The 16,528-nt window shown below is 31.7% G+C and overlaps 1 protein-coding gene and 1 long non-coding RNA gene across 2 annotated transcripts; both read right to left on the reverse strand.

The window, feature by feature from the left end:
* Window positions 1-1,618: 1,618 nt before the first annotated feature.
* Window positions 1,619-3,958, reverse strand: LOC130896342 (uncharacterized). The gene is made up of 5 exons (XR_009059563.1): window positions 3,763-3,958; window positions 3,259-3,565; window positions 2,758-3,019; window positions 2,029-2,206; window positions 1,619-1,965 (listed from the first exon to the last, which is right to left on the reverse strand). It is a non-coding gene; the product is annotated as an uncharacterized LOC130896342 (long non-coding RNA).
* Window positions 3,959-14,652: 10,694 nt separating this feature from the next.
* On the reverse strand, window positions 14,653-15,739 carry LOC130896562 (uncharacterized). The gene is made up of 2 exons (XM_057804743.1): window positions 14,900-15,739; window positions 14,653-14,844 (listed from the first exon to the last, which is right to left on the reverse strand). Exons 1-2 carry the CDS (start codon window positions 15,737-15,739, stop codon window positions 14,653-14,655), a joined length of 1,032 nt encoding a protein of 343 aa, XP_057660726.1.
* Between the last annotated feature and the right edge of the window lie 789 nt (window positions 15,740-16,528).

Consider the following 16,528-nt stretch of genomic DNA (forward strand, 5'->3'; position numbering starts at 1 on the left):
CGATTGATGCTTGATGAGTTCTAATAGACAAGTTCCAATTTCTGTTGCTCCCCTCTTCCCCTCTCCTTCGTGCCAAAAAAACAGTCAACCTGACCCAGCCCTTGTTGCTGAAACTTGCACACATTAAAGTTGTAGCAATCTAGTCTCGATTTATGATAAAATGATGAGACATCACCTTAGGGGACTTGTAGAGCTGCTTGCAAATCGAAGCAAGCTACTTGATAGAGATCGGTAATTTCATTTTTGTCTTGTTCCTTCTCAACTCGTGATAACTCTTTTTCTTCAATATGGTTACGATAGGTCGGTTCTAGTTGTTTTTCTTCAGTGTTTGAATTTTTGAAGGTAGTACATGTTGAATTCATAATTAAAAAGGTGGCGGTCAGATGTATTTTGCTATATGGCTTTCCATTTTCAATGCAAGCTTCTACGTAGTCGTTGAATAAATCTGCCAGACATTTTCCCCCTTCTATGTACTTTTTTTGTGTGTTTACCCTGGTATAGTGGCTGTCCACAGCTGGGATTGATAGCAGATGACTTCTCATTCCCTCTTTTATGTCTTCCGAAACATTTTTAGAGCCACCTCGGCACTCTTTTTTCAAAACTACATTGTCATTTTTCAATTTGACAGTCTTGATAAACCTCTCTGAACTCCCTAGGGTATTTTTGAAAAACAAGAAGCACACTTGTTTGCGGAGACCATCTTGAGTAAAATGATTGAGCTGCGATCTTTTTTTCGATTTAGCACAATTCTTTTGTACTTTGGTTGAACTGATTGCATTTGATTAAGTACGTAATATCTCAGGCGTTCTAAATCTCCAAAATTTTACGAAAAGGCTTTGCCTTTCTTCTTCAGTAAACTTCGTAGAACAATTCAATCTGCACCTGCAATCTTCGATCTGCGCTCGATTTGAAAACGATGTAGACTCCTTTAACCGATTTGCCACTACAGGCATACGTACAGACGTAACCCCCAAACAAAAAGTTTCCGTATTGAGACCGGTGGAATTGGATTGATAGATGGATGAGATAACTTTCCAAACATCGTCAACAGCGATATCTCATTGATGGCTCTTTTACCAACAAGAAATTCAATTTTTTCATGTTATCGGTTCGAGAACTTTTCTTTGAATGATTTTTTGAATTATGATATTTTGTTTTTAATTCGTTATTGAGTTATGACTAAGAGTGTTACATCTTACTTCATAATAGAAAAGTACTACTCAGAATTTAACAAATTACATTCTTTTTGCAGCGTTATTATTAAACTTGATTACTCTGTGGTTAAAATTATTTTTATCTCTTAGTTGCTTTTAAAATGTCACACAGTGTATATCTGATGAAAATTACTCTGGTATATTTCAATAGGACTTGTTACTTCCCCATAGAGGAAAGTACCACGGGCCCAGGCCTGGCACAGCCTTGGCCCTACTATGTGTAACTCTGGGCCAGGCTTGGCCCAGCCTGAGCAGAAGTCTGGGATGATAATGATGGCCCAGGCCTAACTTACAAGCCTGGCCCAGGCCTGGCTTACAAGCTTGGCCCAGCCCTGGGCCAGGCTTGTTTGCCAGGACTGGGCCATCCTTGGTTGCCAGGGCTGAAACCTGGCTTAAAATTAAAGCTTAAAATTAATTGATAATTAATTAATTTAAATTAAATTAATAATTAATTAATTTATATTAAATTAAATTAATAACCAATTAATTTATATTAAATTAATAATTAATTGAAAACTAGGATTAATAATGGTTTACATATATTGACAATAACACTTTTTTTAATATGCTTATACATACTTATAACTTATACATTAAATAATTTTAAATTAAGAAATAAATAAACATTAATTTTCTTTGTTGCGCTGAGCGCGTCCTCCTTCTCTGTCTCTAGCTCCGGATAAATAAGCACTAACAGCGGTTAACACTGCTATTTTCTCATTTGAAACCCTGTACTTTGCCAGCAAAAATTCTGAAACGATATAAATAATAACATTTAATTTATATTTAATATTTTAATTAAATATTAACTTACTTTCCATTATTTTGTAAGTTTCAGTTTCCTTAAAACTTATTTTCCCTACACCTTTAATTTTCTTTCCAGATCCACTGTATTCCAGTTGAACTTCTCTTTTCATTAGGTTTTCCATTATTTTCGTAACATCCTTATCGTATTTTGTACATCCGGCTGACACCATTTGAAATATTTCGATCTAGAAATAATGATTACTTTCTATATTCTAATTCATGAAAATGAAGTTAGCCGACATCTAGAAATTTAAAAAATTTTTTTCATTGATAAATTATTATAAAAATAAAAAAAATATGTATAGAAAACATGAAACACTACAGGTGAAATTTTTTATGAATATTTTTTTAGCTTTAATTTTATTAATTAAAGAAATAAACAATTTATAGACATCTGCTAACTTCTGGATAATTCTAATTCATTAATAAACAATATTTAAAATAATTTTTAAAAATTTATAGCTGAAAATTTAATGATTGATAAATAATTAATCTATATTTTTTTAACAGTTAAATGGAAGTATCTCTATCATACTTTTATATCAAATGGGATTTTTAGAAGTATTTTATCCATAAATAAAAAAAAAGGTTTTGAAAACCGCTCAGTACTTTGATAGATAAATTAATTCTTTATACAAGTACAGGGCGCTTTTTTTTAATTTTTTTTATTTATAACCTAAATATTTTTAAAATTATCTATCAACGTCCTTAAAATATTTTAAAAATTTATATGTACCAGTGCATCGGATTTTCCTTCATCAACTTTTAAAGACTCATCGAAGGCTACAAAATCTTCCAAGTTTCCGTACGGCAAGTCATTACCAATAGTATTCCAAGCTTCATATTGTTTTGGTGCACCTTCTGACTGATGGACGACTTCAAGAATTTTTTTAAATTGTTGTCCAATGGTATAATTGATGCTTTTTTTTTTACTTTTGACATTTCCAATCGAATGACATTTTCTAAATATTTTGCCAGGTCATCATAGTTTGTGATACCTAGAAATGGAACGATAAATAATTATAGTAATATTATATTTTAAAATTAAAAATCAAAAATACTATGGGATCCCTTATTGGGGTTTACTTATTGTTTGGACGCATTATCTTTGAGAAGAAGAACAGTAATAATAATAATAATGATAAAAATAATAATTAATACCTATAGAGTTATTTAAAAAACGTGTACCATTTTTCGAGTACTACGTGATAGATATTTCTAGAAATAAAAAAAATACCTTTTGGTTCCGATGTACTTTCAACCGCATTGTGATGACGCTTCTGAGTTTCTAAATTATTGTTGGAAAGAATTTCTTCAACTTCCTCGTATTCCGATATGTCATTTACAAAATCTCTCAATTCATTTTGGTTTTAGGTTTTTTTACCTTTGTTTAAAGGCTGTTTTTCAGACAACAATCGAGACATTTTGGGAACTCAATAGTATAGGTTCATTATTTTGATCATTTTGTGATTCATTCTCAGTGGTGTCAACATTATTTGTCTTAAATGATTTTTTCAATCTGCGTAATCCTTGAGAATAATCCTCTGAAATGATAATAAATTATGTTACACAATTACTACTATACTGAGCACCATTCTTATTATTTTTAGACAAATTTGATAACATCGGTGAAAAAAAATGAAGTTAAATTAACCTCGGGAGAGGTTAATTACAAGATATTAATATAACCTCGAATAATAGTAATAATATAAATAAAGAGATTGATGTACGAAATACTCACTAGCTTTGCTAATAATCTTAATTGGATACTTTATCCATGTGTCGTTAGGTCCGACTTCAAGTTCAACCAACTTATTGATTTTATCTTCGTCTTTTTTTGGTGGCCACAAGCAATACTATCGTTCTCAATAACCCAATTGATTGGTACCAGTTCTACCACCTTTTTATTGTTCATCACCTCATCAAATTCAACAACCGCGTATTTTTTCTCAGTTTCTGCCATTTCATTGACAAAATTACAGACAAAAAAAAATTAATTTAATAATCCGCCAGAAATTAAAAATGTTGACTGCAGCACGTTACCCTTACAACTGATTCACTCACAACTTAACCCTTAACCACAGACATGAATTTGATTGACATTACAACAGACAGGAGTCAAATTGACTCTTTGTATTTTAAATGGGTTTTTTTAGAATTAATATGAAACACTTGAAGATTTATCTAATTAAAAATTATTTTCAAGTTTAAAACGGTTTATTATAAAAATCATAATTATAAAAAACACATTCTAAGAAAATGAGTAAATAATTATTTTAAAATTTAAAAACGTTTAAAACAAAACAAATTTATTCTAAAAAAAGATTAAAAAAATATATTTAAATGCATGTTGAACATATAGGAGATGAACATTGTAGGCATACTGGACGCCTGCATCTAGAGCATAATGTAGAAGTTTTCCTTTTTAGTTTCTTGGGGCAAATTGAACAGTATTTTCTAATGTCGAGTTTACCTACTGGTTCTATTGGTTGCTCTTCTTTTCTTCGCAAAATGTTTCTAATAGCTACTTTTATTTCCTGTCTTACACGTGAATTACTCTGTCTTCTCTCTAATTCTTCAGTGATAAGCTGCTTTCCAAGATTTTTCATAAACTCCAGTCTTGTATCTTTTCTTTCAATTTTGGTACTTTTAAAAAGAATATATGCATTTGCTGCACATATATCTAATATTCTAAAGAAAAATGCCATAGGCCATCTTTGCGTTCTACGACCAGTAGAATATAAAGCACATTTTTGATCTAGACTGTCAACGCCAGACTTCGTAGTATTATAGAAGTGAATCATTTCTGGTTTGTCGACATCAGGATCTTGAGCTGCGGAGGAATGCTTGATGACTCGAGTAATACAGCCTTCTGTTTTTTTGGTACATGTGATAACAAAGTGATATTTTTCGAAAAACCATAAAGGGAACTTCCAAGTTGTCTCGTCCTATTAGACTGAAACTCGAGAGGTATTTCCGATTTATTTTTTTTTCAAAGTACCGACGTATGTCAAGTTTTTGGTCTTCAAAACATTAACCAATTCGATGGATGAAAACCAGTTATCAGCCGTTATGTTTCTATTGCTTCCTTGAATAGGTATTGATAAACGTAGTACTGCTTGTGATGGAATCAACAATTTTTTTTCAGTTTCAGTAAGCGTATTCCCATCAGCTTTTTTCCCACAATACAGATATCCGTTATAAAAATAATTATTTCTTGAATCAGTTAGTGCCATTAGTTTCAGGCCATATTTGCATGGTTTCTGAGGTATAAACATTTTAAATTTGGATCTTCCTCTAAAACTTATAAGCATTTCATCCACACAAGCCAAATGTCCTATAGTGTAAGCAGTTTGACAATTTGCAACAAATTTCTCAAATATTGCAGAAATAGGTGCTAGCGGATCATTCTCCTTTCGTTGTTGTCTGGTTTCTGAATCATCAAATCTAAGGCATTGTAATAAAATAGCAAATCGATTTCTGTTCATAACACAGCGAAAAATATCTCTGCCTGTCCCATCCGTTGAAAACAACGAAGTGATATTCTCGTCATTTGATTTGAAAGCCGCAGTATATATAAGTAACCCTAAAAAGGCATTTAGTTCAATCATGTCCAAGTCACGTAAATCCGATTTTGTGGGATCCTTATATAAATCTCTCATTTTTGATAGCTTTTGATTAGAACATTTAATAATTTCTTCTAAACATATTTACATCTAGAAGGCACGTTCACGATTCTTTTTCGGATATTTTGTCTCGCTGGCGCAGAGGATGGCGCAATCCAGGAAGTTGCCTTATTATATTATGTTTTGGTGTTCTCACATATGAACTTACTAATGGCTTCTTAGACCAACGAAATTTAGATTCTCCTTTTTTTCCTTTACCATAAAAATATTTATTTTTGTCTTCCGTTTCTAAATTTTCATCACATTGTTCATCTTCCTCCAAATATTCACTTTCTTCTTGATCAGTATCACTGTTATGATCACTAAGAATGTATTCAGAATCACTGACATCACTATCATTGTTGTGATCCGTCTCAACTTCATCACACCACCTTGTTAGGGTTTCCTCAAAATCTCTGTCAGTTACTCGAACCCTTTTTCTGGATGGTCCCGAACAAGAATCCATATTTCTATAAAAAATGATAGAATATAGAATCCTTATACAATAAATTCTTAAAAAATATTAAAAATATTTTATTATTTACCTTGTAAACTCACCGGTTTATATATTAAATATTTATCACGTAACAACAGACGGGAGTCAATTAGACTCCAAAGATGCGCGCAAAACTGTAAAACCAAATAACGTAAACAAAACAATGTTGTTGATCACTTCAAGCTTTCAAGCATACTCATAGATAAAGGATAGTGGGATAGATAGGAAACTGTTCACATTATATTTGAACATTGCGACTAGCGCCACCTTGCGGGTTTAGGAAACAGCAATGACTAAAGATTTGGCGGAATGTTTAAAATTTTCAGTTCAAATCAATGTTCAGGTTATTTGGATTACGAAAAGCAAAAATAAAATACTTTCCCTACAATATATTTTTATTAACACTAAGTATATAACTAGATAGGTACTTAAATTATATTCAAACATTTGAGATTTTTCATTTTTTTTTGAATATTTTAATTGCTTTTCAAATTTTTGTGCAACATATATTTTCATCTTATCTGATTATTTTTCAACTTTTTATTTCCCTTCCACAATCTTATTAATGTTTTTCAACCATACAAATAAATGAAATTTGGAAACATAATAAAGAAACGATTTGAACGTATCATGATCTTCACAACGAAAAACATCCTCATTTTTCAATAATGATCTCAACACTGAGGTAATGTTTGCCAAGTGACATAATTGAGGGAAAATGTTACTTAATAAAAATATACATTTATTGAAACTTTTATTGAAATTGGTAGAAGGTGCCAGCAAAGCATTTGCAGAATATGCTCTAGCATCTATAACAAAATAATCTGATTCTTTTCGGTCACCTCCTACCAAATCCTGTCGGCACTGCGGGCACATTTTTATCGATTTTAAGAGCTTTTTTGCCACAAATCCTGCAACATATGTCAGCTTCCCTTTTTTTAAAAGACTACTTGAGTCTGATTTATATTCGGGGAATTCAATATTTGGAAGGCTGAAAAAAGGTATTGGCATTGAAACTGAGGAAGTTAACATATGTTTTAGGTTATCCAAGCCTTCCAAATTATCATTTTCACAATTGGACGAATAAGAATGATTCGATAAAAAATTATTCACAATTAGAGATTTAAATGAATTTACAAAGGAAGCAGCGTTGGGATTTATATTCCTAACACCATGACTTCTAATGGAGCCAAAAAAATTTTCTAAAGGATCCTGATTCATGTGTTTTGTACATAAAAAGGCGACACCATCTTTTTGGAATTGATCCCATAGATATAGAAATCCTTTCAAAGTATGGATCCAATTTTTTATAGGAGGAACAATTCTGGCTCTCTTCGTACAAAAGAACTCCATTGTTTGGAAAACTTTAATAGCTTCCATCCAAAACTTTTTATGTATTGATTTTGATGAAACAGCACATTAAATCTTGTGGGTGTTTTATTTTAATGCACGTCCCATTGACACTATCAAACACCTTATTCATGAAGAGTAAAAATTCGGCAGTTTCTTCTGCCTCTCTTGGCATTCCCTCTGAATTATTTGTAGTATTGCCCATAGCCATTCTCTTCATTACAGCTGCCACATTGTTGCTGAAAACTTGTGCTGCCACAGACACTTTCATTTTTTTGGTATTTTCTATGTGATGCGCTGTTATTTTTTTGCAGAGCTTATAGTCATCATCCTCAGAGTTCTCAATTTCAAATAATTTGTTGAGGTGTTCCCATTTTGCATTTTCATTAGAATTTTTTCTCCACTTGAAACGAAGAGAATACTTAAATAAATTATTTCTTATACCTTTAAGTAGGTGTGGAGGATCATAGAGAGGGACGACCTCTTTACCTCCAATGAGGACACCAAACAACCTGTTATCATCCCCTTTTCGTAGAAAATACTCTTTTGTCTGGGCATACAACTTGTTTATGGCTGCAGCATTAGCAGTTCCCTGATCACAAATAATTGATTTCACATGTAAACCAGCATCTTGACATGATTGGACCACCTCTTTTATTGTTTTTACAAGCATGTCCGTTTTCATTCCAGCTTCATTGAAAAAATATGCTAATGGTTGTTTCCACTTCTTGCATACTCCCCGTGCCATAAAAACCATGACTTTGTCAGCTATAACTGGTTTTCTTCCTTCTTCACCACCATTGTCTTGAAAGCCATCAATAATATCTTTTTTTTTTGTTATATTGGAGAGTAGGATCTAGGGCCATTTCATCAAACATAACGCTGCAATATTTATCCATTTCTGACATGTTTTTTGTCTGAACTGCGAGTGAGTCCATGATAGCTGGATTTATTCCTGTGTTAAAAGGAATTTTTCCCAGCAGGTTTGTAAGTGTTTTTCTCGATGGTGCAGCAAATATTTTTCTTATTAGCTTGTACCCCTTAGGACTTTGCTTAAGAAGTGACAAAAAAAATATTTTTTCATCAAGGGAATACCTCCTTCCCTTAGGTTTTACTCCTTGGCACCTCACTTGGGACATAATAAAATCATAAGTAGTTTTATTTACTTTGGTTTTTAAAACTTCAGCAGTATAAGACACTTTTTCCAGTACCCTTATCTTTTTTTTAAGGGATGTATGACCAAAGTTTAATTTCCTTGAAATTTTTCGAAGACTGGAAGCTACCCTATAGAGCTTTTTTGCTTTTGGTGTTAGTTCCGAAGCTTTTCTTACACCGATGCTAGAAAACAATCTTGTGGATTTGTTTAAACCTGAAAATAAAAAAATATTAAACTCACATATTACAAACACAGTATATAATGGACTAAAAATTACATACTGAAACATAAAAAAACTAACCATTTTTAAAATCTGATTATGCCAAAAGTAAGGTATTTTATGAAGCATTATTTATTAAAAATCAAATTTCGTAAAAATTAAAAATGGTTTTTGTTTAATCTATATATCTTTTATCATTTATTTTACAAAAAAACTTACTTGAAATTTTTGTTGGAGTACACATCATGACCTGGGATTGCATATTTTGTTCTGGTGTAATAAGTTTAGATGAAGAAACTGGTAAAACTTCTTCACAAATCAATTTTGAAGTTGATGGTATGGAGATGTTAACTGTTTCTACTTCAGGTGAACCTATTTGCTCTGATAAACTATGCTTTGAGCGTAGTTTAACCATTTTGGCAGAAGAAACTGTAAAAAGACATATTTCTTTCATTTATCGTAAATACTTATAGTTATTATTAGTATTACTGCTTCACTGATATCCATGAGAAAGAGAAAAGAAAAGAGAAAAATTTATAATTAATAGATTTGGAAGTTGATTAAACTCACCTTCTTTCCTGTTAGAAGCATTAAGAAATAGAGAAGGAATTGCATCCTGTTTTAAGGTCGATTTATTTCTGGTTCCAACATAGCGGGCTTCTGCACTAAAGTGAATAGTACAAATACGGTACGACTTTCGGACTCTTTCCATAGGCTTCACCTTTAAGTCTTCTCGGCCAATTGCATTAATCCAAATATCATACAGCTACAACAAAATTTTATTTGTTAGTTTTCCTGTCTTCTGTGAACTATTATTACTATATATACCTATATAACATTATGTTGACTTAATTTTTCACACCTTTAAATATAAGCAAAAATAGGCATGCCAGATGTTATGCCGTTTTTGTTAACCATTGTTATTGTTAACTTCAGGCCACATAAAATTTCTCCAAAATATAAACCCTGGCATGGGCAAGAATGTATGACATGCACGTTAGGATAAAGTTAATGGCATATTTTTTTACTTACTATTTGATCTTTTGGAAAAATATGCATTTGGGCATCCTTGTTATAATTGTTACAGCCATTAACGCAACAGTTAAAAACCATGTTGAAAAAGTTCTTAATCAATAAGCTTAAAATCACAAAAAAATGGCGGAATCCGAATAATGAGAGAATAACACAAAACTATAAACGCACAAATCAAACTATCCAATTTACTAAACACCAATAATAACCACAATAGTAATAACGAAATAATAAACTTGTTGCTGTAACTCTCAGCTGATAGATCGATAAATAATTGTATACCATGCGCAATCGCGGAGCTGTGTTGCGCCCTCTGATGAGTTTAGGAAATAAGAATATGTAGTGAACTTTCACGCTCATTAAAGTTACCAGAGCATGAGCGTACTGAAGAATATTAGATTCGAGGGTACCTCGAAGCTTGAGCGCTGATGCGCGCGCAAACAAAAAATATTTTGATTATAAATTGCACATGGAGTCAATTGGACTCCTGACTGTGGTTAAGGGTTAAGATTACAAATCACTAAACTGACTGCGCACAGGAACAAAAGAAAAGTCCAGATAACTGCTATAGATATATTGACAGTAGCGTTCGACGCGACACGTAAATAATTGCTACACTTTCTGTTGTCTCAGTATATGTTATATATATATATATATATATATATATATATATATATATATATATATATATATATATATATATATATATTAGCATTTACACATAATACACTGCGTGTATCAATACTTTTCACAGCTTCTAGGAATTTTACAATGATGAAAAAAATTAATAATTTAAGTATTTTACAATAATAAAAAATAAAACAGAATTATTTTATTGATTACTTTACCAATAAACTTAAATATGTAATAATGTTATTGCAAATTTAGAATTATTCATATTTAAAAATATACATTTATGTTTAACATAAGAAAGTTTTAACAACAGTTTTTTTTGCCAAGAAATAATTTCAATTAAACCTACATCAATTGATGATGTTGGGTAGTCAAATACTTCTTTTCTTTCACTTTCCACTTTGCCACATATTATAAATTATCAATATTTTCTTGACTTGGATAATTTTCTTGCTCATTTATTAATATTTTATTAATGACAAATATTTTATCATTTTTCAATTGAATTATATTATCAGGATGTTTACAAGTAAGAGTAATACCACATAATTCAACCCTGTTAACTATTACAAATTGCTTTTCACTACAATTAATAGTTTCGATGACAGTTCCATAAGTGCAGTTACACATAGTGTTTTTTTTTCTATTATTTTAACTTGGTCAGCTGATTCTAATTCATCCAGGCGATTTGCAATCTGAGTCAGTGGTTCATAAGGTGATTTTACCAAATGTTTAAACAAACCAATGTAATTTTCACCCCAGAACGCTGATATCTCGCTTAGAGGAACTTGGAAGTGTTGAACATCGTCTGGTATGTGTAATAAATTGTGCATATTTAAAACTTGAGCATCTTCTCCATATTCAGATGGTAACAAAGTGAAAAATAGTCTAAGTTGATCTCGAGCGTAATCACAGTATTTAACAGCATTCAAATCATCATTTAAAATTCTGCAAGCGATATATTATAATAATGAAAAATGTCTAAATTTATTTACAGATAATACATATTTGAAAACGATTGGTCAAATGTATAGCAAGATAAATCGAAACTGAGTAGCTTTCCATTTTGATACTTGGTCAAGGTCATACAGTTTTCTCTCGAACTCAGCCGGAATATCTGATGCAATAGATTGTAGTATCTTCTTCAAAATTTCGACTTTAGGTTTTTTTAGCCGAGCTTTATGTTTTTTCACAACTAAGAATTTTTCAAGTAAACTTTTCATTACTCCGAGGTAAAGTAGATGCATTGAATCAAGGACAACGTCATTGACAGGATTAAACTCTTTCAATTTTGACAACTTTGTCTTGAATTTCGTTAGATGATGTTCTGGCTGATGCTTATTTATAAATGACTCTTTAGTTCGTAAGTCACAATTAGTATTAGGATAAACACGCTTATGACATTTGGTTATTCCTTCGACAGTACACCTTTCACATGCAAAAAAGCCACCTGGATTTTTAATTGCTTTAATAAAAGATCTTGCCGAAGAGTCAGCAATAACACAAAATATTTTGAAAGAGTATTTTTTTTCATTTAAAACGATTCCGTTTGAAATTTATTGATTTGCTTCTTTCACCAGATCCTTGAGGTAATTTTTAGCAGAGTAAGGTTTGGAATCACCACAATACAGTGCGACCGTTAAAGGCTTGGTTTCATAATTGCAATGGTAAACTTTTAAAAGAATTGGCCACACTTGAATCAAAGAATTGTGATAAATGGAAATCCCATCAATGTGAAGCTGAACTGCTATAGTATTTTCCGTATATGTATCAGGAAATATTATTTTTTGCAGTACATTTTTTATCCCAATATAAATATAACTCCCATTGGTTTCACGTTTGCTTAAAAATGAGTTCATTGGACGACAATGTTTCGTTTTCAGCAACTGCTGAGAAGTTTTAGGCAACTCCTCATGCCCTTCTTCTCGCAGTATTGTCAATAATTCAGTCACTACATTTAATGTCAATATATTCAGATTATTTAATGTCCACAACGAAGTTTTTGACTTAATGTCTGTTTTGTTATCCCTTTTTCACTATTATACTGGGAAGAATCATGTGTAGCATCACCTGGAGGTTGGTCATCATTATCATTTTCCAAACTATCACTACTACTACTTATGGAGTCACTATCACTGCTCTGAATAGAATCTCTGTTATTATTATCCTCTAAATAATTAATTTCTTGCAGATTATTCGAATCTGTTCCAGTAACATTGTTAACCTCACTTTCACAGCTAGTATTTACACTTGGATTTATACCTTGTTCATCAACGACTAAATTAATTTTTTTATTTAAAACTTTTTCTGTTTTATTTAATGCACGCCACCTTTGAACTCTAAGGTAATTATCAGACATGATCACTAATTATAAATAATAAAAAAATGTTACTTGGAAACGAAAATATTCACTGAATTTCTTAATAACTTGTTGAATGCTTAATAACTGAAGTTCAGATTAACCTGAAATGTGATGTAAACAAATATGGCTGGCGACTGACGGTTAAACAAAAATACTCTATAATCACGCCATGTCGCCGTGAAATCTTTTATACACTGCTTGATTGATCAAGTAGATTTCATACCATCTATATCAGCTCTCCATAATTTTATTAGTGAAAAAATTAATTTCAAAACTTAAATAAGTTAAAAGAATCCTTTAGTGGCACTTTTTCCTTCTTTGAAAACATATTCCTTCGGAATCAAAATTATAAATTTTTATGATCTATATATCTACAAATCTATAAAGTTAGAAATTAGATAATTATAATAGAGATTAATAATTTAATTCATGAAATAAATACCAAAATCAATTAAAGTATCACTAATGAAATGAGGTTCTTGCTACTATTTGGGTCATTTACTTTACTCAAAAATGGTACACAGAATAGAATTAATAGCCCATAAGTTCCCATTGACTGGCCATGGCCAGGCTGCCAAGTCTTGGTCCAAGCCTGGGTCTCCCTTGACTGGCCAAGGCTGGGTTGCCCAGAGAGAGAGAGAGAGAGAGAGAGAGCGTTTCTATATTCTATATGCTCACCTGGACCTTTTAAGAGCTATTATATATATAAATAAAATATTTAAAATTAAAAAGGTGTATCATTTCAATATTACTTTAGATTATAACAATGGAATATATTATTTTCACCATTACAATTCATCTTATGGTTTCATAAAACTATATATTAATACTTGATAACATTAACGTTATCATAATTTAATTCATTATATTATTATATTATATTATTATATAATTAATAACAACGGAATATATATTATTTTTACCATTACAATTCTTTGAATTTCAAGAGTGTTATTTTCAATTTTTTACCATTATAATTCGTTCGTTCGATTCTACATCTATAATAATTTACCATTTCATTTCGTTCTGACACACTCTGTATAATGCCAGTACCGGATGAACAATACCGTAAAAAAAAGGAATCCGCGAAGAACGGTGCTATAAGTAAAAAACATACGGCTCGCCGAAAAAGCCTCATTCTTTCATAATATTTATCGTTGTAAAGGTACCTAACGGGACGATGAACGCCATTTTCACCACCTCCCGATACCATATGCCAATAGCGCCATCTTACCATATTTTACTGGTACCATATAAGGTGCCAACTCATTTTACAGATACCATACAAGGAACCAATAGCGCCATCTTACCATATCTTACCAAAACTTCATTTTACAGATACCTAGCGAGAAGGTGGTCACACATACCATATAAGGAGCTAAATCACCTAGGGCGAGGCCACGTCCATATCACCAGCCAATCATATGCCAGAGGGCGTGGCCACTACCATATCACCAGCCAATCGCGTGGTCACGTGGCTTATCAAAAGTCGAGTGGAGGGGCTGGTCTCAAATGGCCCAATACCTACTCCTGGCTTTGGCGATAAAGATCGACAGGTTAGGGATACGAAAATATCGATAGTTGGGCCCATCGATAGTTATCGATAGTCTGTTCATTAACCATCGATAGTTATCGGTAGTTCCGATAGTTTAATATTTTAAATAAATGCTGGATTTTGGATTTACAAAAAAAAACGAAAAACTATCTTTTATTTTAGTTAGCTTAATAACCACGCATTTTTAGTGACAAATATTAATTGATCAACATATTTTTCTTTGATTCTTGATCTTCTTTCATTTATAATAAGGCCTGCGGAGCTGAAGTTTCTTTCAGACTCAACCGAGGATCCCGGCGTGCATAAATACCTAACCACTAACTCTTGCAAAGGATTTAGTTCACCATTATTGAGCTATAAACAAAGCAAAATCAATTTCTAGACCATTTTAATGAAATAGATAAGTTACCTTCCAATAGAGTAACGGATCACCATCTTCAGGCAGATTTTGTCTTTCCAAGTATTGCCTTTTGATAATTATTGCATCAGCAATGTGATTTCTTGATTTTTGCTGATTTTTTTCATGCATAAATCCGAAAAGACAACTTTTTGGGGAGTTGGTTGAACCGTTGGCTTCATTTCCTTCATTGTTTTTCAAATTTCTCATTAAAGGACTCATTTCTTGATCCAGGAAACAGGAGGCCTGATTAGCATTCTCTGCACTTCGGAACCCATCTTTTTTCCATCTCGGATCTAAAATAGTGCTAATTCTGGTAATTGTTCTGGATTCGTAGGTAAACAGTCGATTTCTTGTTGATTCAATCAACCCTTGACAAAACAATTTGCCAAGGTCTGTAGAAATATTAGCAGTATTCAAAAAATTATAAATACCAAATGATATAGGTATAATTAATGATACAGTCACATATTTACTACCGCTAATTTTTTCCGTGGCATCATCAAATATAGAAAGGCATTTTTCTAAGTCTTTTAATATTTCAATGTCATCTGCAGTCAATGGAGTAGGTGCATTTTTTAGTTTTAGTAGTGTGGAGTTAAGAGCATTGGAAGTTAATAAGATTCTTTTTATCATTTGAAAACAGCTGTTCCATCGTGTTGTCACTTCTTGGATTAATTTGTAAGGAGTTTTATTTTCGTTAACAGTACCTCTCCATAAAATTCTTTGTTCCTCTTTAAATTTAGTTGTGGCCAGATTGCTACTTTTAAAAAATGTAACAATTTCTTTACACTTCTTTAAAATTGGTTGTATTTCTGTGTTTTTAAAGTTTTCCTGCACTGCTAAGTTCATTGTATGTGCGAAACAAGGTAAGTGTCTTTTTTTTAATAAATCACAGGCTTTTGTCATATTTGCTGCATTATCTGTAACTATGCGGGTAACTTTGTCGAATAAATCTCATTTATCACAAATTTCTTTGATAGTTTTTGCAATATTTTCTGATGTGTGGGATTCATCCATTTTTTTAGTAGCTAATATATATACTATACTCTCCTAAGGGTAAAATTTGAATCAATGTAATGGCAAGATAAACAAATGTAAGCTTCATTTGCTGTAGATGTCCAGATATCAGTAGTCAATGAAACATATTTTATATTTTCTAAATGGTTTTTTAGCACTTGAGAAGTTTTCACATATAATTGTAATAAAAGCTTATTCTTAATTGTATCTGGATTTGGAAGTATATATTTTAGGTCCAGTAACTGTACAAATTTGATAAAACCTTCATCTTTTACAATTGTGAACGGTTGATAGTCTTCAGCAATCATCATCACAAGAGCTTGATCTAAGATCTTTTTTCTTTGAAAGTTATTATCATATTGCAGTGTTCTCCGGAAATAAGGACTGATTGATCGACCACTGGATCGAGTTGAAGAACCTTCAGATATTGAGCTTCTTTCTTCATCACCTAAAATTTATTTTTAAATACATGAATAATTATGTTGATGTAGATACTTACTTTGCTCGAATGATTTGGATATCAAAAGTGTCGGATGAAACCTTTTTAAATGATCAGAGAGATTACTGGTGTTTCCACTAGTCTTATATTCTTTGCCACATTCACAACATTTAGCCAGTTTC

The sequence above is a fragment of the Diorhabda carinulata genome, chromosome 7, assembly GCF_026250575.1.
Source record: "Diorhabda carinulata isolate Delta chromosome 7, icDioCari1.1, whole genome shotgun sequence".
NCBI classification, from domain to species: domain Eukaryota; kingdom Metazoa; phylum Arthropoda; class Insecta; order Coleoptera; family Chrysomelidae; genus Diorhabda; species Diorhabda carinulata.